The 27,244-nt window shown below is 35.1% G+C and overlaps 1 protein-coding gene across 2 annotated transcripts in view; it reads left to right on the top strand.

Annotated features, from left to right (window-relative positions):
* The first annotated feature begins 230 nt into the window (after nt 1-230).
* The window catches only part of rbm20 (RNA binding motif protein 20), a 150,120-nt gene continuing 123,106 nt past the window's right edge, over nt 231-27,244 (top strand). The window contains exon 1 of one of the 2 annotated variants that reach the window (XM_073937498.1): nt 231-441. In XM_073937498.1, the coding sequence (XP_073793599.1) occupies nt 353-441 (89 nt within the window). In that variant the 5' untranslated portion in view covers nt 231-352. Of the gene's footprint in view, nt 442-14,678; nt 14,766-27,244 lie in introns of those variants that run through there. The other variant, XM_073937499.1, reaches the window with a different exon arrangement.

The following is a 27,244-nucleotide window of genomic DNA, read 5'->3' as shown; positions in this document are numbered from 1 at the left end:
CGAAACTGATCCAACACTTTTGAGCGTCCGGCTAATGGCATTCCTCACACTTGCTCCATCATTGGCCAGCAGGAGAATGAAAGCGTACGGCAGCCCTCAGGGACTCCCAAATGGTCAAGTTCCTTTACCGTCTCTTCTTCCTGTCGTATTCCTCCAGCTTCACCACCACCGGCCCCTTTTGAACACCTTTTTTTATCCACACTTTTTTTAGACGTTTGAGGGGTCTGGCAGGAGCCACTTTCATTACCGCCGCTGATCCCAGAGGAACCCATTCAGAATCACACGCCAGGATTCAGTGCAGAAAGCAGAACTCTTGAAACTTTGTTGGGATTTCTTTCCGGTTCTTTCTACTATGAAGCAAACTTGGGACAAGGGTGTTTTTGAAAACGGACAGTCTAAAATTGCTGGGAATGTCGGGAAGGCTGTTGAGCACCTCCAAAGGTAGGAACATTTGCCGTTTTTGGAAAGCATGCTTGCGTTGTATGCAAAATCAATTTACTTGCCAGTGTTTTGACTCTGTTTTGGGTGGTGAAATAAGACTTGAGTACTGTAAGATGCCTTGTAAATGTTTGGAGTCACGGTTTGTTTTGTTTTAAGACAGAGATGATGGATTGGTTTGATGAGTGTAACTTGGTGTCCTTTGCCAAAGTGTAGTTCCGCTGTGATTTTCGGAGCTATTATTGTAGTCACGCTTCTCCAACAGAAACACTGTTATCATTCCTGTTATCATTCCTGTTATCATTCCTGCTTATCCCTTAATGCTTTTCTGCCCCGTCACAGATTCAAACACGCATTTCACTTGTACATTAAATCTAATATAGTCATGGGGTTGTTTGATTTTATTGTATCACTTAATTATTATTTTTTTATTGATTTATTTAAGATGTTTTTCTTAGATTTTATTGAGTTTACTATTAAACTTATTCTAATGCACAGTGCTTATTATTCTGACAATTTGAACTAACACTTGGTTCAACTGGTAATGTGGTTAAAATATGACAATTGATTGGACTGTTAAGTATGAAATAATTTATTTAAAATGCAACATAAATCTAATAAAGTGAAGTGCTTATTTAATAGTATTATATTACTTAATTATTAATTTTTATTGTTTCATTTAAGACCATTTTTTAAACATTTTATTTATTATTTTTTACATTTTGTTGAGTTTACTATTAAACTTGTTCTAATGCACAGTGCTTATTATTCTGACAATTTGAACAAACACTTAGATGGTTGTTGGTTTAACTGGTAATCTGGTTAAAATATGACAATTAATCGGACCATAATAAATGAAATAATTTATATAAAATGCAACATAAATCTAATATAGTCTACTGCTTGTTTAATTTTATTATATCACTTATATTATTATTATTATTATTATATTTATTAATTTATTTGAGATGTTTTTGTTAAATTTAGTTGAGTTTACTATTAAATTTATTCTAATGCGCAGTGCTTGTTATTTTGACAATTTGAATAAATAGTTGGTAGTTAAATACTAAATCATTAATATAAAATACAACATAAAACTAATATAGTCAAGTGCTTGTTTGATTTTATCACTTAATTATTATTTTTTATTGATTTATTTGAGATGTTTTGTGTAATATTTTGTTGAGTTTACTATTAAACTTATTCTAATGCACAGTGCTTATTATTCTGAAAATTTGAACAAACACTTGGTTAGTTGGTTGTTGGTTCAACTGGTGATCTGGTTAAAATATGACAATTGATCGGACCGTTATATATTAAATAATTTATACAAAATGCAAAATAAATCTAATATAGTCTACTGCTTGTTTAATTTTATTATATCACTTATATTATTTTTTATTAATTTATTTGAGATGTTTTTGTTAGATTTAGTTGAGTTTACTATTAAACTTACTCTAATGCGCAGTGCTTGTTATTCTGACAATTTGAACGAACACTTGGTTAGTTGGTTGTTGGTTCAATTGGTAATCTGGTTAAAATATGACAATTGATCGGACCGTTTTATACGAAATAATTGATATAAAATACAACATAAATCTAATATAGTCTACTGCTTGTTTAACTTTATTATATCACTTGATTATTATTTTTATTGATTTACTTGAGACTTTTTTGTTGTTGTTGTTGATTCAAACACGCATTTCACTTATTAAATCCAATATAGTCAGGTGTTTGTTTGATTTTATTTTATCACTTAATTATTATTTTTTATTGATTTATTTAAGATGTTTTTGTTAGACTTTTACTATTAAGTTTACTATTAAACTTATTCTAATGCACAGTGCTTATTATTCTGACAATTTGAACTATCACTTGGTTAGTTGGTTGTTGGTTCAATTGGTAATCTGGTTAAATATGACAATTGATCAGGCCATAATATATGAAATAATTTATAGAAAATACAACATAAATCTACTATAGTCTACTGCTTGTTTAATTTTATTATATCACTTAAGTTTTATTTTTTTATTGATTTTTTAAAGGCGATTTTCTTTTTACATTTTGTTTACTATTTTTTTGTTACATTTTTGTTGAGTTTACTATTTACCTTTTATAATACACAGTGCTTTTTGTATTGATAATTTTAACTAACACTTGGTTAGTTGCTTCAACTGGTAATCTAGTTAAAATATGACAATTAAATTAGACAGAAAACGAAATAATTTATATAAAATACAAAATAATTCTAATATAATTAAGTGCTTGTTTTTTTTCATTATATCACTTAAATATTTATTTTTTTATTTATTTTTTTATTTTTTTTTTCCAATTATTGGTATTTTCTCACGTTTTGATAAGTTTAGTATTAAACTTCTACTGCACAATGCTCATTATTCGAATGCACCTTTACCTAAGACTTAAAATATGTTGGCTCAACTAGTAATCTGCTTAAAATATATGAAAATTTGTTGGATGGTTAAATACAATTTTTTTGTAATTATAGATATTCTTTTTTTTTTTTGCGATTGTCATTCATTTTGTTTAATTAATGATGTAAAAGCTTTCCTAGAGTTATTTATTAAAAGTCTTTTTGGAAGTGACATTAAAATGACGTTTTTTAAAATGAGCAATTAGCCCTTTTAACACTATTAACACCATTATATAAAATACTTAATAGTATTTTTAAATATTATTTTCTTCGCTCCATAAATTTATTTATAAATTTGTTAAATGTCACAGAATAGCATTTTATCGAATTCCTTAATACATTTTCTTTTCGACTTAGTCCCTTTATTAATCTAGGGGTTGCCACAGCGGAATGAACCGCCAACTTATCCAGAATCTGTTTTACACAGCGGATGCCCTAATTTATTGAATTAATTTATATATTATATTATATTAAAATATGGTCATATATTAGCTGTATGCTACTTAATGTTAAAATAAGCTTTCAAATCAAAATGTTTTTGTGTATTCCATAAACTTTTGGTTGCACTGTCTGACATTTTAGTGTGTGCCTTATGCAAAGCATTATAAAAAAAAATACTATCTAAAATATTCTTGATTTATTAATTGTATATATTTTGAAAGAATTATACATTATAAAACACACTGTAAGAAATAAATATGTCAAATAACAAAAAAAAAAAAAAAAACTCATAACCACTGGATACTTGTCTAACATGTAAACTAAAAATGTCAAATTAAAATCACTTTTAAACTGCAGAGCTAAACGTTCCCCATCAAAAGTTATTGGAGCAGAGATCAAAATGCAGTATGAAAGTGTAAATAAACACCATAATAAATCACAAGCTGTCGACTATTTATGTTGAACTCCATATACTGTATTACATTTCAAAATGCCCTAAAAGTAAATAAAATCTGTTTAAAACGTCCACTAAAAAGCTTACTTTGTACTAAAACATACAGTAAGTGACTTATTTAATTACAGAGTGTCAGATGTGTTAGCCTATTCTTTCATCTCTCTTATTTTTTTTTATTTTTTATTTTTTTTATTTTATTTATTTATTTTTTAATTAGAATATGCAAAAATCATACAAATACAAGAAAACGTCAACAGATAACAAATACAAAGCAACGAAACAAAAACAAAACAAAAACAACAACAATATAGTCATGTACTGGTATGTGCGTGAGTGTGTGTGTGTGAGTGTGTGTATGCATGTAAAGGTAACTTGGTGGACAGGTCAGAGTACATACATAAGGAACAATAACAGTCAATAAATGAAGCAAGTGTCACAGATATAGATAAAACATATAGAAAGAAACCAGTCAGAGGTAGGGAGTAACAACAATGCTTATTAATGTATGATAGTAAAAATTAGAGTAAAAAGAAAGAAAGGACAACAGTAATAACTGACAACAATAATAATAAATCACAAGTGCTACACAAACTACTACTACAAAAAGTTACTTATATTACAACTACTACTGCTTCTACTACAGCCACAACCACGACTACTACTACTACAATGTCTACTAATACTGATACTACTACAACGACTACCACTACTGATACTACTATAGCGTTTGCTACAACTAATACAACAACGTCTACTGCTACTACTACTACTACTACTATTACCACTACTACTACTACTACAATAACTTCTACTACATCTACATCAACAACATCTACTACTGATATTACTACACCAACAACGACTACTACTACTACTGTAACTACCACACCATTACTACTTCTGCTACTACTTACATGAACTACTACTTCAAAAATCTCCGTAACAATTACTCAATAACAATCGATACTATTACACTGTCTACTACTTCAACTACAACTACTACTACTACTACAACTACTACCGCTACAACTACAACAACTGCAACCTTAATAATGATAATGGTATAAATACTTGTAATAATGATAATGGAAAGATAACAGGACAAGTCAGAACAGTAATAATAATAATAATGATTTCAAAAAAATAAAAGTAATACCATTTATGACAAAGGTGTCGAGGAGAGGGGAGGATGGGAAATCAGGGAGAGGACAAGTAATAATAATAATAAATAATAATAATAATAATAATAATAACAACAAATAATAATAGTAGTAAGTTTGAAGGGGAGATAGAGGAAAAGAGAAAATAAACTAATGATAATAAACAAAAATTAATAAAATACTTATAATAAAAATAAATAAATAAAATAAAATAAAAAATAAAAACAGAAAAGGAAGGGGAGGAGTAGAAGAAAAAAAAAATATTTATTTTATTTAAATAAAATAAACTGATCCAACACTTTTGAGCGTCCGGCTAATGGCATTCCTCACACTTGCTCCATCATTGGCCAGCAAGTGATGGCCTCATTCCTGCAACATGCCTTTCTATGAATTAATTAGTCCACATATAATACAAATCACCAGAAACATTTGCATTTAATAGCTAGTTACAGCCTTTTTCTTTGCGAACCGTCTTGCAAAGTTCAAATGGTTGTATGTAGACAACTGTTTAAGGCACTTATGCGACAACATGGTACTTAACTTGCTCTAGTACAAGTGAACATAATTAGCTCTCAGCACCGGACAAACATGGCAGTGAGTGACGTATGGAATCAGGCGGCTCTTCTGTGCGTCTTATAGAAATGTGGACGCCGGTTTTGTTGCTGTGCTAAAAAGGTGTCCGTTTACGGACGTGTCGTGTTCGTTAATGCTATTTTAACCACGTCAACATTCTCTGCTTATGCACAACACTTGCTATGTGTTCTGTGCAGGTCTGCTAACATTTCTTCTAGGCCTGTCACAATAGCTATGTTTTGTTGTTCGATATGTTGCACCAAAATATTCTGTGAATTAATTATAATATTGTCATTTTATGCTACTCGTTATATAATGCCAGAATGACAACGTAATGGCATCATAATGCAAATACACTCTTCCAAAGAACACATATTATCCCACTTTATATTGTGGCCTTAACTAATATTTACTTACACAGGATTTAATAGTTTGTTAGAATGTGCTTATTGTGTAAATACATGTATTTACTGTGTACTTATGCTTGATTAAATACATGTATGTAATCACTGCTGACCATTCCCTACACCTTAACCCACCCATAAACCTACCCACATCACCAAACTTGTCCCTAACCCAACCCCTATCCCAACCCAAGAGCACCACAAGTGTTCTCAAATACTTTATGAACACAGTAAGTACATTGTATTTATTTTTTGATGTAGGTACATAGTAGTTAAGGACACTTAATATAAAGTGGGACCTAATATTCTTATTCCTAAGACCAGGAGTGCCCAAATTTTTTATTATAAAGGGCCAAAAACTTGATATGAGGGTAATGGGTAGTTACCACTTTTGATACAAAAAAAATAGGGGACGCATAATGCAACGGGGGCCATATCACTTGGGAGCCTAGACCACAGTAATCACAGGCCCAATAGCATTCCAGTGGTAGTAAATCGCAACTTAAAACATGTTTTCAGGAAAGTATGAACACTTGGACATTAAAATAAACTGTCTTTTATTGAAATCTGTGTAAACAGATGCAGTCAGTCTTTCTCTTTTACAACTCTGCAGCACTGCTATAGCTGATGTTATGTTCGATAGTGTGGTACACTTGCATTAACTCAGCTGCGGTAACCTAGAGGAGAGGAGAAAATTCTAATGAACCTAATTTTAAAGGGTGGAATTGATAACAGATTTTGGCTAAACTATTTGTCATTATTTGCAGTAACACCTATCCAAACATGGAAACAGCATACATCAATAAGATACAAACATTAGCTACACTGTAAAAAATTAAATGTTCAATTAGTCCTGACAGCATTTTAACTTACTGAACTAATTGAATCATGTTCTAACTTAATTTAATAAGTTATGCAAGCTGTTTTAAGTCAGTTTAACATAATATAAGTTAACTCATGATTGAGTTGATTCAGTTTTAAAAAATCAAAGTCACCGGGATTTTTTTACAGTGTAGTAAAGTTTTCATATAGCCTATTTCTAATTTTAAAATATGAAAAGTTGCAATTTACTAGTTTATTTTCTTTACATGGGCATTATGTTGTATAATAATTTATTAAATGAAATGTTTCAAGTCTTAAGTTAATGCTTATGTGCCTGACTTAACCTTGAGAAACAAATCATAATATTACATTGGAATGTGATCCACTTACATTGTATTTACCGAATGTTTACAAATTACAGTTTGTTATCCTGTGTGTGAAAACCAGGCCAAATCTAATTTCGAGATAAAGTTTAACTGTAGTCATTCATTTCCCTTTGATTTCAGTTGTTGACATTGTTTTACTCAGTTAATATTAAATACATTATTATTATTTTCACAGACTCTTCTTTATTTCAAGTAGAAAACAGTCGATTAGAAAGAAATGACTCCAGCTATAGATTTTCACAGACTGGGTCACATTTTTAACATTATTAGGTAATTAACCTAAATATTGTTGATAATGATTACATTGTCATTACCATGTCTGCTTCGGGAGAGACTTGGGGTACGAAGAACTGTCTGACTGCTTTGATTTTTGCAAGCTCTGTCCCCCCACTGTCTGCAGTATTTTTTCAGTCCCTTGCGTTTAAACTCTGAAACTGTAAGACATGACTTGACAGACTCTGCTTAAAAGACCCGCCCTCCTCACTCCTCAAACTAACGATGACATCAAGTATTACCCAATCAAAAGTAGGAAATGAGGGATCTTCATAAAACGCGTGTGGGATGATTTGCATTAAAAATATACATTAAAAAAATGATAAAAATACAGGACAAAACTCGTAACGCGCAATTTCATTCTCAAATAAGGGATGATTCCGTATTTTAAGAGACGGGTGGCAACGTGGGCTAGAGCTAAATATATTTGCCATGGGTAATTTCCTAACTTATTTTATAATGTTAAAAAAAAATTAGTAGAAAGCACTGCTTTATATTACCTAATACAGTATTTTTTACATTTTATAATTAACTTATTACAGTAAAAACAATCTAATTTATAACAGAATTACTGTAGTTTTTACCTTGATCTGCTTGCCAATGTCTTCTGCATAGTCCTCTATCCGTTGAATGACAGTATTTAAATGTTTTAAAAATCTGATTCATTCACAATATTTAATTGAAACTAGAGCTCTGCGCGGGACTAAATTTTGAATACTACTCCCGCCAGGTTTTAGCCCAAACCCGACCGCTCCCACTTATATTCAGCATTTGATGTCCCGCTGCCCGCCCCGCCCCATTTTCTACCCACCGCGCCCGTTCCGGCTAACGAGCGGGGGGAGAACAAAACTGAAAACCACCCAGCTATACATAGTCCAGAAAGCCTATAACAAGCTGTCTGTATACACACACACAGGTATCACACTCTCTCTCTCTCTTTCTCTCTCTCTCTCTCTCTCTCTCTCTCTCTTACACACACACACACAGACAGCACAAAGCTCTCTCTCTGTCTCTCATTCGCGTGCGCACATGCGCACAGACACACACACACAGCAACAAACAAGCTAAACGCAGCATCACGCTGTCTCATTCACACACATACATGCGCGTGCTCGCTCGGGAGTCGGGAGCAATATTGTTGGACCGCCCGCTTCCGTCCAAAATTAAACCAGTTAGCTAGCGCTCCCACGCTTTATTCGGAAATTTGAGGAATTTCAGACCTCTAATTGAAACCTTTATTTCAGTTTGTTTGTTTTTTGTAGTACAGCAATTCACCTTATTCTTCACGTACAAACGGGCGCTGCCATTTGAATCTTTTTGGCAAAAGACTTCCGGTCCCATTCACTTCCATTCAGTTTTAGACATTAAAAACAATTCGTTTTGCTGCTTAATGTTGCAAACTTACCTTTTTTTATTATATTATTCTACTCGGTCTGTATAGTCAGGCAAACACTTGTTTGTAGTCCAAGTAGTTGACTGTTTTCTGCCATTTAGTTTACCCAGTCATTTCTCTCATAGGCGACTAAACCGGAAGTTCTAAAACTATCGCAAAAATGAGCGCCCTTCCACATTGAAGAATAAGGTCAATAAAACAACTAAAAATGGTTACGTCAAATTAGAAATGACAATCTCTCTGTTAAAAGTGTTTGTTCTAACCCTCTCTATCACACTCACTGTCCTTTCAGATGGGATGTGGAGCTAAGTCAAAGGTTACAATGGGCCAGCTTTGGCCTGCAGGCCCTACTTTGGGCATCTCTGCTTTAGACTATTTAATCATAATCAGAATGTGAAAACGCTTATCCTAAATAAATAGTAATGAATGTTGAAAAGTAATAGAGGCTGCGATATCTGCTATATGATCTAGTTTTAGTCATCAGGCATCCACATGATTTGATTGATATTTATTGATTAGGATAAACCCCTTGAGGTGTACCATCTCATTTTCAAGGGGGTCCCACATTTAATCGCAATCGCATAATAATAACAACCCCCAGAAGACAAAAACAAAACATAAATTACACAACATCCAAAAACATAAAAAAGGGAAGTAGAATACATACAAACATATACATAGTGCAAAAAATATACAGATCAGTGAAATCAAATCACCACATAAATAATAATACCCTCAGGATAAAACAAGTATCATCCAAAGTAAAATATGATAGCAAAGTTTCCTTAAACACCTATATGATGCAATTGGTCGAATGTTAGCGTAAATCATTCCAATCTATTAGACATAAAAACTCTTTTACCAATAGGTTTTTAAAACAAGTAACAAAAAAAAAAGTCTGAACAGAATGGGCTCTATTTTTAAGGTGCAAGCGCAGAGCGCAAAACGCAGGGCGCAAACGCTTTCAGGGCGTGTCAGAACGCGTTTTTGCTAATTTAAGAACGGGAAAACCTGCTTTGCGCCATGGCACATGGTCTAAAAGGGTTGAGTTTATTTTCTTAATGAGTTATAGGTGTGTTTTGAGAATAAACCAATTAGAGTCTCATCTCTCATTCCCTTTAAGAGCCAGCTGCGTCGCACCAAGAGCGCATTCGCTATTTACAGGACGCAAAGTAAGTCTAAGTGGAAAAACTGAGCATTTCACTAGCAAACAGTTAACAGTTTTTTTTTTAACAGAAAACTGTTAAACAGAGCATCTACTGCGTGAGAATGAGAGATAATGGATCTACTTTCACATTCGCTTTTGGATAGGGAAACCTTTACGCACAGACATCAATTAGTCTATACATAAATAATTTTGTTTGTTAAGCGCAAATATTCGTTTCAAAACTGTTTCTAAATTCAGTTATAATTTCCAGCAAACGAATAAATGAACAATATTAACAAAATGTGCTCAAAAATCTGAGTTATATCCTAAAACACATGCTGTGCCCCATATGGTCTAAAACCTGACAGGTGGGCAATTCTAAGCTTGTTTTTAATAAAACATATATAAATATGGATATATTAAATAATACTGCTAATAATAATAACATTATACAAAAGCAAATTGTTATGAATGAACTGAAAAAGCCTCCCGAGATAAAGAAGACATAAAAGCAGTGATTTTTCATATTTATATAGGCTAGAAAATAATATGTTTTGTAATATTTTAATCCTTTATATTTATATCCTATATCTGTTCTTATTATATCCTATATATATCCTTAATATTTAAATTTTTTCATATGTAAAGATATTTGCCTATTGCTCTCTTGTGCGTATTAAGCAGTGTGTAAGCGAGGCGCAACTCTGCGCCGGAGTTTAGATCGGGTTAGTTTTGGTATAATGAAAAAATCTATTATAGTTTCTCAAAATAGCGACGCGCCAGCGGTCCGCCTCAGAACCAGCCTCCCTTTTTAGACCAGAACGCCTATGAGCGCACAAATAAGCGCTAATGCATTTGCTATTTAAATAGCGTAGCGCAACGCCTCAAAACGACTCTTGCGCTAAGCTAAAACTACCAAAAGACTATTGCGCCGCGCCTTGCGCCACACTACGCCACACTGCGCCAGGTCTATGATAGGGCCCAATGCCTTACCTCACAATTTAATGTAAAAAAAAAAACTAAACATTGTTGTAAATAATAAGGATACTTAAAATAAATACATTTAAATATAGATTGAAGCCAGTTAATATGTTGTCTTGTGCCCAAAGATGGCCATGCAGTAGATCATGCATCATACAATGATGGGTGTTAAAAGAACAACCCTGAACAAATCTGCACATTTAGAGGAGCAAGATCTAATTTCGATGCAATCTTATAAACAATTAATTGAAAATAAGTTGAATAGCAAGTTTCTTGCCAACCGTAAATAAAAAACAATGTCTAGACCAATGTAAGGTATTCCAAGGTTGATTTTTACTTAAAATTTACTTGCATTTTACATGAAAATATACTATTTATAGCAAATACTGAAGTGTTTTTTTACCATACTGACACCTTCAACAGAGGTAGAGATGTTGCACAATAAGCTAATATGTTTCTAGAATTGTTTTTTTTGTATGTATACAAAACAAAACGTATGTAACAAAATATATTCACACCAAATATGATTGAGGTCATATCCATGTGTTGTGCGATAAGTTCATATGTTGATTATTGTGATGGGCCTAATTTCTTCCCATGTTGAAACTGCTGTCGTTTAGAGCATTTTTAGCTTGAGAAAATGACAACTAGTCAGATGTTTTCATATAGTGTGATTCAAAATAACAAATAGTGATTTCTAAGAGTAGTAAAGTAGATAAAAGCATGGCGGCTTTTGTTATTTTACACCAAAAGATCTAAACTTTTTCATTTGGAATTTGGAAAAAAATATCATAAACAGCATAATAAACAACATTTCACATATTACCAGAAAAAGGTTGGTTTGCCATCTCCAGGTTGGAGGAAAGTCCTTACCCCAGGTGGAGGAGTTTAAATATCTTGCGGTTTTGTTCATGAGTGAGAAAAGGATGGAAAATGTGCAGTAAAGCGGTCGATGTACTGGTCCGTTGTGATGAAAAAGGAGCTGAGACAAAAGGCAAAGCTCTTGATTTACTGGTCAATTTACGTTCCTACTCTCACCTATGGTCATGAGCTTTAGATCATGACTGAAAGAACCCATTCTCGTATAGAAGCGGCTCAAATGAGTGTCCTTCACAGGGTGGCAGGGCCCACCCCTATAGAGGAGCTCTGTCACCCAGGGGGAGCTTAGAGTAGAGCCGCTGCTCCTCCACACAGAGAAAAGTCAAGACCTTCTTGCTGTGAGGAAAGGAAGGAAGTGATCTTAATTAATTTTATTATATTTAAAACTTCGTTCTGAAAATGGGTCAAATTTAGTGGTTTGAAGAACTGCGTACTGTATGTAGCATAACACTAAAAATGATTATTAATTAATATCTTGAATAATAATAAATGAATTTTATTTAATGGTGACATTACTGACAGTCAGGGACACCATACAAACACCATAAATTATATAAAAATAAAAAAAACAACAACATACACATAAACAAAACTGATACAATCTAATCTTAAAACAATGACATCACCATTTCCATGTGAAACATACTTGATTTTTCGATTGGAAATCAAACTGTTTTGATTTGATTGATTTCAAACTGAAAAATCATACACAAAACAATTCTTTAAACAAATACATTTCATCATGCTCGGAATGCAGTGGGATTTTCCCCACCCTATTACCACACATACTGTATCTTTCGTCTATTACTTCAACTTGTTTCTTCTTTTACGCAACTCCTTATTCTTTTTACATGAGCTTTAGATGAGGCATATTTCAACCTTTTGGCATCTTTAAAATATTATATGGTTAATTCATCGTTTGTAGTGATGCCTCAATATAATATTGAACTGTTTGGTGCGACATCCATGGTTCAATACGCGTTTGTGAATTGCGTTTTTTTTTTTTTTTTGGTTTTACGTTTAAATAATTTATGTGTTTTATTTCTCTTAAAATGCCTCTAATGCTGAGTTCAGGATTTTAACCCTGATTTTGACTCGCCGACATGTTTTGAGAAATTGCAGACAAATGCCTGAAATCAGAGGTAAATCGGTAGTTGTTCACGTGAGTGACAATTGCACAGTATGAACTATCAAGGACGCGATATGAGAGAATCGCAGATGAGTCGCAGAAGCCCGTCAGATACTTGGCATGCTAAATATCTGGAGCTGTCGTCGATTCAAATCATGCAGTGTGAAATGTGTTCTGATTGAAATAACATCCGCGATCACCTACAGCCAATGAGAGAGCAGCATCCACTGTTGTGGGTACGTGCAGGCCAGCAGGAGGTCAGGAAGAGTTTAAAAGCACCCATTTTCAGTTTTGGACCCAAGAAATGGAGGAAAAACTAGTGTAAATTTGGCAGGAGCACTGTGTCTGTTTGACGTGTCATCTGATCAATATCACAATCTGGTCGAAAAGTAAAAAAAAAAAGTTGAGGAGAGATTGCTAATTCTCTTCAAAAGCCAGGTGACAACAAGAGTTTCTAAAGCTAAAGCCTTCTTTTTCCATTCTGTAATTAATAGCAGAAAAATGAAAACAAAACCTTCATTGCAGCACATTATAAAAGCAACACTAACGACCCATTCAATTCTTCTTCCACTTGTTTTGGCAACACAACATGGCGTCTCTCTGCAGTTTGAACACTGTAACAGTCTTTGAAGCTATCATATCAATGAAGCTGCACTGCATACACAATAGATCGCACTGATTTTAAACCCAGACTTTCTCAAGAATTAATGCAGCACACCCAGAGACGCCACAAAGTACTCCCAGGTAAAGACAGCCAGTCTACACGCTGGAATACATGCAAGTATCTAATCGGCGTGACGCAGCTTCAAAAATTCGTTTCAAACTGGAAGAACGAATTTGCTCGAAATAACGCAAAAACAACATATTTTCCCTTTTTTTTTTGAGAAATTTATGTGTCCTAATAGTGTTTTTTGCAGCCTGGGACACGTATATGATTGTCAGCTCAAAAAATGTGTTTTGGTGTTTCGTGGTCCTTTAAATTGATTTATATCCCATATCTTTACAAAAATGTCACACTACATACAGATAAACATACAGATATATACATACACATTTTTTTTTTGTGAAAAAGGAAGTTGTTTAGAAAGTTGTTTTTGTTTTCAACTTCCTTAGATTTTGTTCTTCTCTCAGATTATATCCCGCATGTCTATCTTCAAAAATGTTTGAATGCTTTTCTGAAGTATTCCTAGCTTTAAACAGAACTTGTGCTGTTTTAAATTGAACCAAATCATTGAACTTAAGCATCTTCAACTTAAACAAATAAAGAATTTGTATACTCCGAATACATTTTCATGCGGTCTAATTGGTTCAAGCCAGTACCTATTAATACTTTTTAGTCGAAAATAACCCAGTAGCACCAAGCCATTCTGGTCACTCCATCCTTCCTAATGCACCCATTATAATTTCGTGACATCCCTCCTGAAATCTCGACCATACCTACTAAGTCGGCTTTAATTGTTTAACAGCCCTTTCCCAGGTTTGTTGGCTCCTGCATTAATAGGCACGGTGAAGTGAACCCACATCGAAGCTTTTCACAGCCAGCGAAAGGTCGATGCGCTGAAAGATGAGGCATTTTTGATGGATTGTTTTTAAATAGCGCAGTGGGCCGCAGCATTAGGGTTGGTATTGTCAGGATGTTGCGCTGGCCTGTTTTTTCGCCCCCCTCTTGTCTCTTTTGCAGTACAGCTGCTCTCTCTATATCACTCTGCCGTCCTGATCCAGAGGGGGACGTTTTCCTTGCCCCGGGGAACACGAACTAGGGCTGATGGGAGTCCCGGAAGCCATTCTGGGTCTACAGAGCTTTGGGCTTTTCTGGGATAAAACTGCTGTGTGGTGAAATATGCCTTTGGAAAGGTACATCGTCCTCTTTTTCTACGGTTATTGGTGTTGTTTTCGAGTTTGAGTGGCTGTTGATGTTTTAAACTGTATTTACTTTGGTTTTATATGTATTTCTTTGCGGCGTGTTGACCTTGGTTCTTCTTAGCATGCGTGCGTGTTTGCTGGTATTACCAGGATGCTTAAACCGCAGCTGGGAAATATGTTGTGAATGCCTTTGTCCCTTCAGCTCTTAAGACTACCGGCTATTTTGTTGCCTTTTGTCATTAGGCTCATGTCATGAAGGGGTTTGGTTAAACAATGCTGTGGTGGCCATTGAACTTTTAAAACTTCTGGTCAGTAGACTGGATATTTATGTTTTAGAGTAGTGCTACCATGGTATTTTGGGTTAAAAAAAAATTATATATATAAATGCCCAATGTGAAATTTTCAGATGTCTCTGTGGGTGTATGCTGCAAATGAGATGTCCCTACGGGGACTCATAAAGTTAATTAACTAACTAACTAACTAACTAACTAACTAACTAACTAACTAACTAACTAACTAACTAAGTAAAATAACAGGTATTATTGAGTTTTGAGCAGTGTAGATGGTCAGTGTGAGATGTTTTAAGCAAGAAATTGTTTGTTTGTTGGTCCTTGCAGAGAACTAATGTCATTCAAATGTAAAATTTTTTAATTTAAATGTGAGTGTAGAGTGTAGAGTATATCTGGACTGTGTAAATGAAAAGATCGCTAAGCTAACTATTTACATTTTTTTTTTCTACATATACTATGGGATGTTTTTACATGACGTCATTGATGATGTGCAAAATTCTGATGGAGAGCAGGAAGTAGTTCTACATAGGAATCGCTATCAGACCATCAAAAAGTTTCTGTTGTTAATAATTGTTTAAATCGGCCAAAGTAAGAAATGCCGAACAGCTTCGATAGACTCCAAAATTTTTTGCTCGTAAACAGGGGAAAGTTCAAGAAACTGGCTGATGAACGGAAGAAAAGGCGGCATGTAATAAGCATTTTTTCAATACATCCATGAGTACGAGTAGACTACAGGAGGGGAGGAAAAAAACGGAAAACAAATAAATGTGCAAATTTGTGAACTTTATTCAGATTCATCGGATCAATTTTCCCTGCTAAAACAGACCAAAACAGTCATTATTTCATCAAAAATATATATTTTTATATAATATACTGTAAGAGGGGTGAAGGTAGTGCTGTCGCCTCACAGCAAGAAGGTCGCTGGTTCGAGCCTCGGCTCAGTTGGCGTTTCTGTGTGGAGTTTCCATGTTCTCCATGCGTTCGCGTGCGTTTCCTCCAGGTGCTCTGGTTTCCCTCACAGTCCAAAGACATGTGGTATTGGTGAATTGAGTAAGCTAAATTGTCCGTAGTGTATGTGTGTGGATGTTTCCCAGAGATGGGTTGTGGCTGAAAAGGCATCTGCTGCGTAAAAACTTGCTGAATAAGTTGGCGGTTCATTCCGCTGTGGCGACCCCGGATTAATAAAGGGACTAAGCCGACAAGAAAATGAATGACTGATTATCGTAAGGGCTGGACAAAGGCCTTTCTGTGTTGCGGTGGCAGAAAATAACAACTAAAAACAAATGTTTTATTGGAATAGTGCTTTTTGGATGTTTTCACTATAGAGATGTCTATGTTATTCGCAAGAGTAATTAAACCGCGGACATACTTATTGCCATTTCGACGATCTGCACATTCGTTTGGCTCTCTTCTCTCCAACGGCGAGTTTACTCGCCTCTGGCCTGTCACTCTTCTGAAGCCTGGTTTAATTTAGTCTGAATGTTGGCGCTGGAATTCAGGAATTGCGCAATGGGGTATATGCCGAAGCATGCTAATAGGACTTTTAATTTGCCAGTAACCTGGGTTAAGCGCTTCCTGCGAATTGAATGCCAATGCAAAATCCAGTGCGTTTAAGGTTTTTTTCTTTACAAATCAGCGATCTCCACTAGCTGTGTGATATCCGATTTAAAGTGGGTCTCAGATTGTACAAGAAGCACTGCATTAAATTACATTTCCTCCGCCATATCTTTATTATATGAGCATTTATTTTACCCCAGTATATTTAATGGAGCTTCTGCGTTAGCCTGCCGATTCTAACGGGCGCGTGTAAACAGCATTTTGTCTCGTTTTACGCTTGAGCACCCAAATAAATGCTAAAGTTTATTTAACTGAATGTATTTTAATGACATTACAACATCAATGCTGTATAAGGAACCGTATAAAATGGAAAAAAGTTTACAAAAACAGGTCACCGGAATGTGTATCAGCATGGGAACAGCACTAGCTCGGCATATACCCTATTATTCATTTCTGCAAATGCCGCGAGTGCTTTATTTTAACACAAGAGCGCAGTCATGTACGTTAATTGCAAAAACTGGGGCCCCAACTGCAATGAACCAGCTTTGGGGGGGCCCAGCTTGCAAAAGGTTGAGAACCCCTGGTTCAAAAAATGAAATGCAGCCATACGTACCTCTGGTGGTCTCCAGAAAAGTTTATAGGGCTATGTTTTTAGAATGAGCGTAATGTTGGAAACCATTGTTCGGAGTTCGCTCCTGTTTTAGTACACAACAACAGTAAACAGTTTATTTCATTAAAAAAAAATTCTAGTCGTTATTGTTGTTGCTAAGTGAAAAAGACAGAACATACATTATTTACATACATTTTTCTTCTTGAGTTGGTAAACTCAACTGGGGGAAAGAAAACCGACAACAAGCAAATCTTTTTTTTTCAGTCATTGCATCATTCTCTGATATCTCTGTTATCCCTTTAATTTAACAAAGCCAAATGGTTGTGACGCCAATCTTGAGGTTCAAGCGTCTCAATGTGCCTTGTTTCCTCCAGCGACGTTGATCGCATGACAGTTTATTCAGGAAGGTGTGATCTCTCAAATATCAGCACTCGCTCTTTCAGCAACCAAACGCGAGGGCTGTCAGCTGCATTGATTGATGGAGAAACCAAACGGCCATTAATTATCAGACCCACTTTAGTGGGGTGGATGGAGGGTCCTACTGAATCTGGGAAGTGTCAGTGTTTGTAATGGCCTAGAACACAGGCGTTACTTCCTTCAAGTCCACGAACAAACGCAACAAATGTGGTGTGAAGAGACTTGTCACGTTAGCTTAGTGAAAAAGCGCCAGGCTTGGCCTTCGACTGGTGTCAACCGCTGTCAGCCTATTTGTGGTGGCACTTATTTGTTTTCATCTTTGCAGAATTGCGGGTTTCCTGCTGTGGCTTTGGACTTCGGGCCTCTGAGCATGTGTTCATTGCTTTGCTGACACGTCCGAGCAACTGGGCTGAGCTTTAAGTTCAACACTTGACAGGTTTATGGCACTGGCGACTTCTGCTATTTCACTGAAAGGGAATTTGCGGACTTTGAAGTGATTCAGGAGCAAATGGCACTGAGGAAACATGGAGGATGAAAGTACATCATGAATTGGAATTTGTGCAATATTGGCTTTGCTTGAATTTGACTTGTTTTTTTTTTTTTAAATGAGGAAAAAATAATAATCCTTCCACCTATTTTTATGAAAAAAAAATCTTAATGGAAAAGCTAAGATGCACATAAGTTTTTAAAATGTGCCTACTGTTCCCTACTGAGTAGGACAAACTTGTTCTACACACTAGCTTTCAGCTTTGTTCACTCAATATTTCACAGTGTAATGAACCACCAGTTACTCTGACTTGTATTATGCAGCAGATGCCCTTCCACCCGCAACCCAGTATTGGGAAACACCCAATGCTCTCATTCACACACACTCTACAGCCAATTTTGTTTACCCAATTCACCTATATCGCATGTCTTTGAACTGTGAGGGAAACCAGAGCACCCAGAAGTAACCCACGCTAACACAGGGAGAACATGCAAACTCCACACAGAAACACCGACTGGTTCTGAGGCATATACTGGGTCCACATGGGTCCAAATTCCATTTTTGGATGAAAATATAGCGTATGATATCGATAATAATCTTGTTCTGGTAAAGAGTAAATTACATATACATAGCAAAAAATGTTTCTGAAGACAATCACCTACTGCACTTTTAATTCCAGGTGGGACATCCGTAGAAAAATACAAAGCTGTAACTGTAACGCTGCAGACATTTAGACCAATATTATCCTATCAACCACAAAGCAAAACAAATATAATGTACTGGATATCACAGATGAATGTTTATTATTACTGAGTTTAAAAAGCAATATATAAACTATATATTATATACAGTTGAAGTCAGAATTATATGATAGACTCCTTTTGACTTTTTTTTAGAAATATTTCCTAAATGATGTTTAACAGAGCAAGGAAATTTTCACAGTATGTCTGATAATATTTTTTCTGCTAGAGAAAGTATTATTTATTTATTTAAGCTAGAATAAAAGCAGTTTTACAATAAAAAATTTTTTTTAAGGTCAAAATTATTAGCCCCTTTAAGCTACACACACACACACACACACATATATATATATATATATATATATATATATATTGTTTTTCAAACTATTATGTTTAGAAATGTGTTAAAAAATCTCTCAGATAAACAGAAATTGAGGGAAAAATAATTATAGGGGACCTAATAATTTAGAGGGCCTAATAATTTAGGGGTTTTAATAATTCTGATTGCGTTTGTATAGCTAATATGAAATAGCATATTGAGGCGAAAAGCTAGGCAAATTTATTCGATCGAACCTACACTTATAACAAAACAAAGTCTAATCTTTGTAAAAAATGGACCTGAACGATATGAAGGTTAAAAAAAATGCTTAATTATAAATTAATAGTAGATTAGTTCCCTAAGTTATTTGTTTTCCATATTTTTGTGATTCGTTTTTTATTTTTTTCTATTTATTTATGCTTTTGAATTGCATTATGAGACCTTGATCTTTCTTCCAACAGCTTTTAACCTTGAAAAGTTGGAAAAGGTGACTTTTGGGAACATTTTTAATAGTTTAAAGTGATATATTGTCTGGATTTGTGTTGTATATTACGCTACAAAACCTTGTAACAAAGTACCAGTACATTCTGACTTATTACTCTATATATTTTTTCAAAACTCTAAAATGTCAATAAAAGTCACTTTGTTAAATTGTAAAGTTGATTTTTCAACATCGAAAGTCAACAGACGAGAGATCAACATCCCATAATGCAATTCACAACCACAAATAAACTTAAAAATATGAAAACAGATACTTTTTACAGCGTAGTAAAGTTCGTATGGGGGTTTGTATGGGATGTAATTATAAATTGGAAGATGGCCCTGATCAACACTTCACACCAATCCTGATGCTGTTTCCATTTTCAGAAAGAGCCGTTGCTGACAGCTCTGTGTGTGCGTGTCTGTGTGTGTGTGTGTGTGTGAGAGAGAGAGAGAGAGAGAGAGAGAGAGAGAGAGAGAGAGAGAGTTTGAATTGTATGTAATGAGCAGTGCTGTGTTGCAGTTGCCCTGCTGTGTGCAGAGCATATGCTGGAAACACTCGGACCAAGTGTAAAGGTCCCTGGGTAAACATCGTCTAAAATTAAAGAAGGTGTTTATCAGGGTTTAATTGGACGGCTGTCCCTGAGCAGAATCGAGACACGAGGCAGATCTGCTTATAAACCAGATTTAGCCTTTATTTGATTGTTAAAGCACAAGCCTTGATTGTTAAAACATACTCCTCCAAGGGCAGAATTAAACCTCATCGTCATGCCGTTGTGGCTTCACATAGTGTTCAGTGTGTTTGTTATAACTAATATTGGCACCCTCAATGACCTCCTTTTTTAACATATCTACAAAAACAAGTGGCCATTAAATAAGTGGAATGAAAAGAATAAACAAATGCATGTGGCAAAATTTGGATTATTTGTGTTCTTGAAGTTATCCTGGGTATTTTAGAAGCATTAAAGTATATGTATAACCTTTACCACTTGAAATAGCACGATTTGTTCTTCATTTTGTGATTTATTAAACAAATCTTGTCACAAAACAAATTGTTATTTTAAACACTTTACTGGTATAATGAAGTGTATTTATGAAGTCAGTTTGTCAACAGGCACAAACATACAAAACTATTACACATGTACTGCACAAACCAATTATAAGTTTAACCTAGTGATGCACCAAAATGAAAATTCTTCGCCGAAACCAAAAAGATGAGACAGAAAACCGAAACACAGAAATAAATTATGCCAATTCTTAGTACCATTGCATTTATGGCTATGCCTTTGTACTAACCTTAATAAAATCAAGGCATTACAGTTGCATAAATTAATATACAAGAGTTCACACTTGCTAGATATTACTTGATAATAATAGCAGGTTTCACATGCATGAGAGAGAACCCTGAGTTCTGAAATAATCAAGCTCAGGGCTCTCGCCTGGTCAGTGAGCATGTAAGGGGGTAGGAGATCAGGTAGTTCTTAAGGAAAAGGGGGAGATGAGGTGGATGACAGTTTCTTCGGAAAATGAAGATAAGGGAGTGGTTTTAGACAGGCTACTTATAGTGAGTTTGAATTAATCTAATTGGCTTACTAATGAATACAGATGTGAGATCAGCTGCGATCAATCATATCACGTGCTCCTCTCGAAAGTAGTTTGTACAACTTCACTTAAAGTTTCATATAAATAAAAACATTTTTAGGGCTCTATTTTAACGATCTAGGTGCAAAGTCTAAAGCGCATGTCCAAATCCCTTTTTGCTATTTTAAGGATGGACAAGTATGGTCTGTGCCCTGGCTCATGGTGTAACAGGGTTGTGCTCATTCTCTTAATGAGTTATTATCGGTGTGTTTTGAGCATGACACACATTAAATCAATCAGCGTCTCATCTCATGTTCCCTTTACGAATCAGTTATTTAGCGCCATTGTGTGGACTTTGTAAGTGGAAAAACTGAATGCTTCACTGGTGAGAAAACAGTTAAACAGACCATCTGCAGCGCGAGGATAAAGAACAAGCCTCCTGCATTTGGTCACTTAACTTTTTCTTTACTTTTTACTTTACTCCTTTGCTTTCGTGGATAAGAAAACAGTTTGTACACTCCACTGAAGACATCCATTAACCTACATGTTTAATTTCATTTTAGGCACAAAGATGTGGTAAAAAAGTGAGTTATATTCAAACAGAAGTTTTATTCATATATAGACATGTAGTACAGGTGAATTGGGTAGGCTAAATTGTCCGTAGTGTATGAGTGTGTGTGTGTGAATGTGTGTGTGTGGATGTTTACCAGAGATTGGTTGCAGCTGGAAAGGCATCCTTTTCGTAAAAACTTGCTGGATAAGTTGGCAGTTCATTCCGCTGTGGCGACCTTGGATTAATAAAGGGACTACGCCGACAAGAGAATTAATAAATGAATGAATAAATGAATGAATGAATACATCAAGCACAATTTGAGCAATATCAGTGCCCCCCCCACTCCCCCATATATTTTCACATAAGTTTGTCAAAGACCCTGGAAACAGTCCGGTCATGCCCTTATGTCGACGGTTTCACCCCGAACACTTAAAAATCTCTTGCCTGAAGCTCTGGGTAGCACAGATGCTGCTGCTCAGTGTGGTGTGAGGAGTTAGCAGCTTGTGCGCTCACCATAAAGGCATTTTGCTTTCATCTGTTGGCATCGCAATCCAGGAATTTTTCATTTTACAACCTGTAGCTCAGCTGTTAATTTGGCGCAACTGTGTCAGCCTTTATGGTGTCTTGAGCAGGTTGTTTTCAAGAGACTATAGTTTAACGCATGGTAGAGCACAAGGTCTAATACTTAGTTAGTTTGAAAGACAACTATAATTTAGACATTAAAGGGTCACGAAACACTAAAACACATTTTTTTAAACTGTTGACAGTCGTATATGTGTCCCACACTGCTAAAAACACTATTAGGACACATATATTTCACTAAAAAGTGTAAATTGGTTGTTTTTGCATTATTTCAAGCAAATTCGTACTTCCGGTTTGAAACAAATTTTTGAAGCTGCGTCACGGCCATGACATAATAGCGTGTATTCCAGCATGCAGACTGGACTTCTGTACCAGAGTGTGTCTTATTACATCTTACAGTGTGCTGCATTAATGCATGAGTAAGGCTTGGTTCAAACTAATCAGCGCGCTCTATTGTGCAACTTCATTAATATTCATTACTGTCACAGTGTTTAGACGTGTTAGGTTTTAACACTTTCTTGTGCCATGTTTTCACTTGCTGTTGACATGTTTTGAGTAATTCAGTCACAGGTGAAAAAAATTCAGTATTAGTAACTAAAGTTTCATACGAGCTTAGAGGATCTCCTGTTTTTGACTCATTTTGAATCAGATTGTAAATTCAGTGAACTGTTTACTTGTTTTGACCAGATCACTTGAATAGGTGGGTCATAAATTAAATTTAAATCAGTGTGTCCTAAACTGCAGACTTACTATGAGCGAATCATTCGAATCAATGAGGCATAAACTGCAGACTCACCATACGTGGATCATTTGAATCAGTGAGTCATAATATGCAGACTCACTATGAGTGGATCAATTGAATCAGTCATAAACTGCACACTCACTGTGAATAAATAAATTTGAATCTGCAAGTCAAAAACTGCAGACTCACAATTAATGGATAATTTAAATCAGTGAGTCATAATCGGTGACTCACTGTGAGTGAATCATTTGAATCGGTGAGTCATAATCTACAGACTCACCATGATTGGATCATCTGAATCGGCGAGTCATAATTGATGAATCACTATGACCGGGTTCATTTGAATCAGTAAGTCATAATCTGATGACTCACCGTAAATGGATCATTTGAATAGGCAAGCCATGAACTGCAGACTCACTATGAGTGGATCATATGAATTGGAGTGTCATTAACTGCTGATCATTTGAATTAGTGAGTCATAATCTACAGACTCACTGTGAGTGGATCATATAGTCTGCAGATTAACAGGAGTGGATTGTTTTAATCGGCAGGTCAAACTGTAGACTATGAGTGGATAATTTGAATCGGTGAGTCATGAGCGCAGTTTACACTTCATTGTAAACTTCATTGTAAAACTGAATTTTCAGGGCACACACATAAGTTTTGATATGCTTATGGCAGGTGTAAAGCCCCTCAACACGACCTTTACACAACTAGTAGACTACAAGTACAGGTGCCTGCAAGATATGTGCATACCTAGTGAGCGTGAGCGGTCACATACACTACCTGGCAAAAGTCTTGTCGTCAATCCCAGCTGTAAAGGCAACAAATAATAATTCCACTTCTAGTTGATCAATTGGAAAAGTGGCAGAAGGTAGATTTTCAGATGATTCATTTGTTGAACGGCATCCCAATCATCACAAATATTGCAGAACACCTCTTGGACCCCACACAGACCCAAAATTCTCACTGAAATCAGTCAAGTTTGGTAAAAGAAAAATCATGGTTTGGGGTTACATTCAGTATAAAGGCATGCAAGACATCTGCAGAGTGGATGGCAACATACACAGACTGCGGTACTGAGGTATCATGACTTTAGTGCTGCCTATTACTTTACAAACCACAGGAGAGCGCTCCTTCTCATACTTCAGCCTCCACATCAAAGTTCCTGAAAGCAAAGAAGGTCAAGGTGCTCCAGGAATGGCCAGCCCAGTCACCAGTATTGAACATTATTGAGTATTTCTGGGGTAAGATGTAGGAGGTATTGAAGATGAAACCAAAGAATCCTGATAAACTCTAGGAGTCCTGTATAAACGCTTTCTTTGCCATTCCAGTCCTCGAAGCTTATGGAAGTCATACATAATATTAATTACTTTTTCACTGCACCATGACTCTATTTTCAATACTTGTACATGATTTCTGTTAAGTGACAAGTCTTTTGTCTCAGCAAAGTCAAACCTTACTGTCCTAATATAAAATAAAAAAATCAAGGCATGATCATATTTTATTTTGGTAAACCAAGTGTAATCTAGAGGCCTTTGCCTCTCATATAATCCTCTTCTGATACCAAATGAACAACTAAAAGTCAAGTTGTTGTTCCTAAAACTTGGATAGCCAACAGAACTTTTGTCAGGTAGTGAATGATTCAATTTAGGTTGTATTTTGTGGATGGAGATTGTTGTTCTGAAATACAGTAAATTTATAATGCCACTGTAAAACTAAAATGCCCTAGAGTAAAAATTACTTAAGACTTAAACTGCAGACTCGCTATGAAATGCTTATTTGAATGAGGAATCATTTGAAACACCCATGAAAAGATGCTTTCAAAACAGTACAGTTCACAAATGAAACATTCTCTTTGATTGGTGAACTGATTTAATGACTTGTTCAGGAATTGTCTCCTGCTACTGCATCTTGTCTCCAAATGCATTAAATGCACTTTTCCATCATCTTCGAAAGTGGTCAAAAGTGAAAAAAAAAAAAAAAGCGAGTGCACGTCTAGAAGGTGCTGACGTGAGACGTCTACTTTAGCCAATCATTAGCCACGCGGTTTATGAGAATAAAAGCCTTTGAATAATTTCCCAGACACATTTAGCTGCTAGAAGTTAGTCAGATAACGTTTATATGTTCATCTTAATGCCAACCGTGTAATTAATTATCGATAAGATGCTTATGATAATCCGTTGTTTGTTTACCTTCAAGCTTTGCATGTGCCCATTAAACAGCCCATGAGCACCAACACACACATATCATGTACATCTTGACATGTGTAAGTGTTTCTCTATATGTTTTCATTGAAGTTGTTCACAATACTGATCCATCCACAGAGTTTGTGATGTAGTCAAATGTTTACAAATACAAGCGCAGCCGTTTAGAGCTCATTTCTGGTTAATGATGTCAGAATTTACCGGTATTTTGGAATGGATGTGTGAACGGTCTTTTCTGGAAAAATTCCATAACGTCCTCGCCTGTGTGAACAGCGCTTTTTTGAATTTACTGGTAAAGTCGTTCCGGAAATTTCCCATATATTTACCGCTATCACTGTGTGAAAGGGGCTATTGATTCCAGTCTCAAATATGCGTTTCAACCCAAAGTTTATTGTATTTTTTTTAATTGAAATTTTAACCCAATGCGTCATAAAAAACTCTCCACAAACTACATGTGCTTCAATTCAATAAGCTATTTAGCAATTATTATGTTTAAAAATATTGTAATAATAATGAATCAAATATAGTATTAAATATAATATTGAAATTCTCCAGCTTGTCTATATTTCAGGCTGATTTGATGGGACTCACTGGAAATACTGAATCAAATATAATAATATTGAAATTCTCAAGCTTGTCTATATTTCAGGATGATATAATGTGACTCCTAGTAGCTAAATCGGTTATGCCAATTATTTTAATTACAATTATTAATAGGCTTTTTTGTAAACAACCTATTATCGTTCTCTCGTTCTTGACACCATCACAATCTGGGAATATCTGTAAGCCGTTTTCCTGAAAAGAGGTGTTTCTGCTCGAGGTAGATTTAATTTCTCTCACCTCGCTTGGATTTCTCTATGAAATCTTTATAGGGTTATAGTATAGGCCTGTAAGTGTTCGGGGTGCTAAGTGCTCTGCTAAATATTCCTTTCGTTGCTTTGGGCTTCATGATGTTTTCACACATTCTCTCTTCTCAGGGCTTCTATAAAGCTGTAAAATGGTACTTAAAGTCCAGCTAAAACACATGTGGCTGGCTCAAAAGAAAGTTCAAGAGTCACAAATGTGCTTTTTCCATCAAGCCGCACAATGAAACATGAGAAATCGGTCAGGTTTTTAAGATGTTAAAATGTTATGGCTAGTCAGTATATTGAGTTTGTAAAATGTATTGATATATTTTTTTAAATGATATGCTATGAGGCAATATGGTTTATGGAAGTGCATCTGAAAAATAGTAGACCCCAAGTTGATGCAGGGAAAGTGCATAACGCAGTTAAAAATAGGAGTCATGCTTTATTTTAAAGGCTTTAAAATAAGTAGTAATATAATAAAGAGGTACATTTTAAAGCATCAGATGCTCTGACAGCTTAACATTTAAAATTTAAAAAAAATGAAATATGTAAAAATTAATAAATAAAGCAGGGGTTCTCAATGTCTACATTAGAAGCTTAGAATCTGAATCTTTATTAAGGTCGAATGTTTGGAACAATTTATTACATGACTAGTTTTTAATAAACATCTATAACATGCATCATAAGTTAATACTATCTATTTTTCTCTAAATAAAGTGGCATTTGCATTTAAAACACATTAAGTACAATGCAAATGTGGCAAAACCACTAATATAAGTGCAGTTTTGTACAAAACAAAACAAAAGGTAGGCCAAAAAAAAGGTGAAATATACAGTACAAAAGGAGTGTAATGAAAACTTTTTGTGTTGTAGTTTTTGCGGTCCTTGTATCTATTTTGTGGATACTGCTGTTCAAAATGTCCATGTTCCGTTTTATATTGACGTTTCACATTTCCATCTTTACCACTTCAATTGTCTCATTACAAATTAAGAAGAATGGCTTTGTGCTGGCTTTTGGCAAAATAAACGCATATTCATCTGTCCATTCAACTGCCTAT

Source organism: Danio rerio, chromosome 22, assembly GCF_049306965.1.
Source record: "Danio rerio strain Tuebingen ecotype United States chromosome 22, GRCz12tu, whole genome shotgun sequence".
In the NCBI taxonomy this organism is placed as follows: domain Eukaryota; kingdom Metazoa; phylum Chordata; class Actinopteri; order Cypriniformes; family Danionidae; genus Danio; species Danio rerio.
The sequence above is the reverse complement of the archived record's forward strand: the minus strand, read 5'-3'. Positions and strand labels throughout refer to the sequence as shown.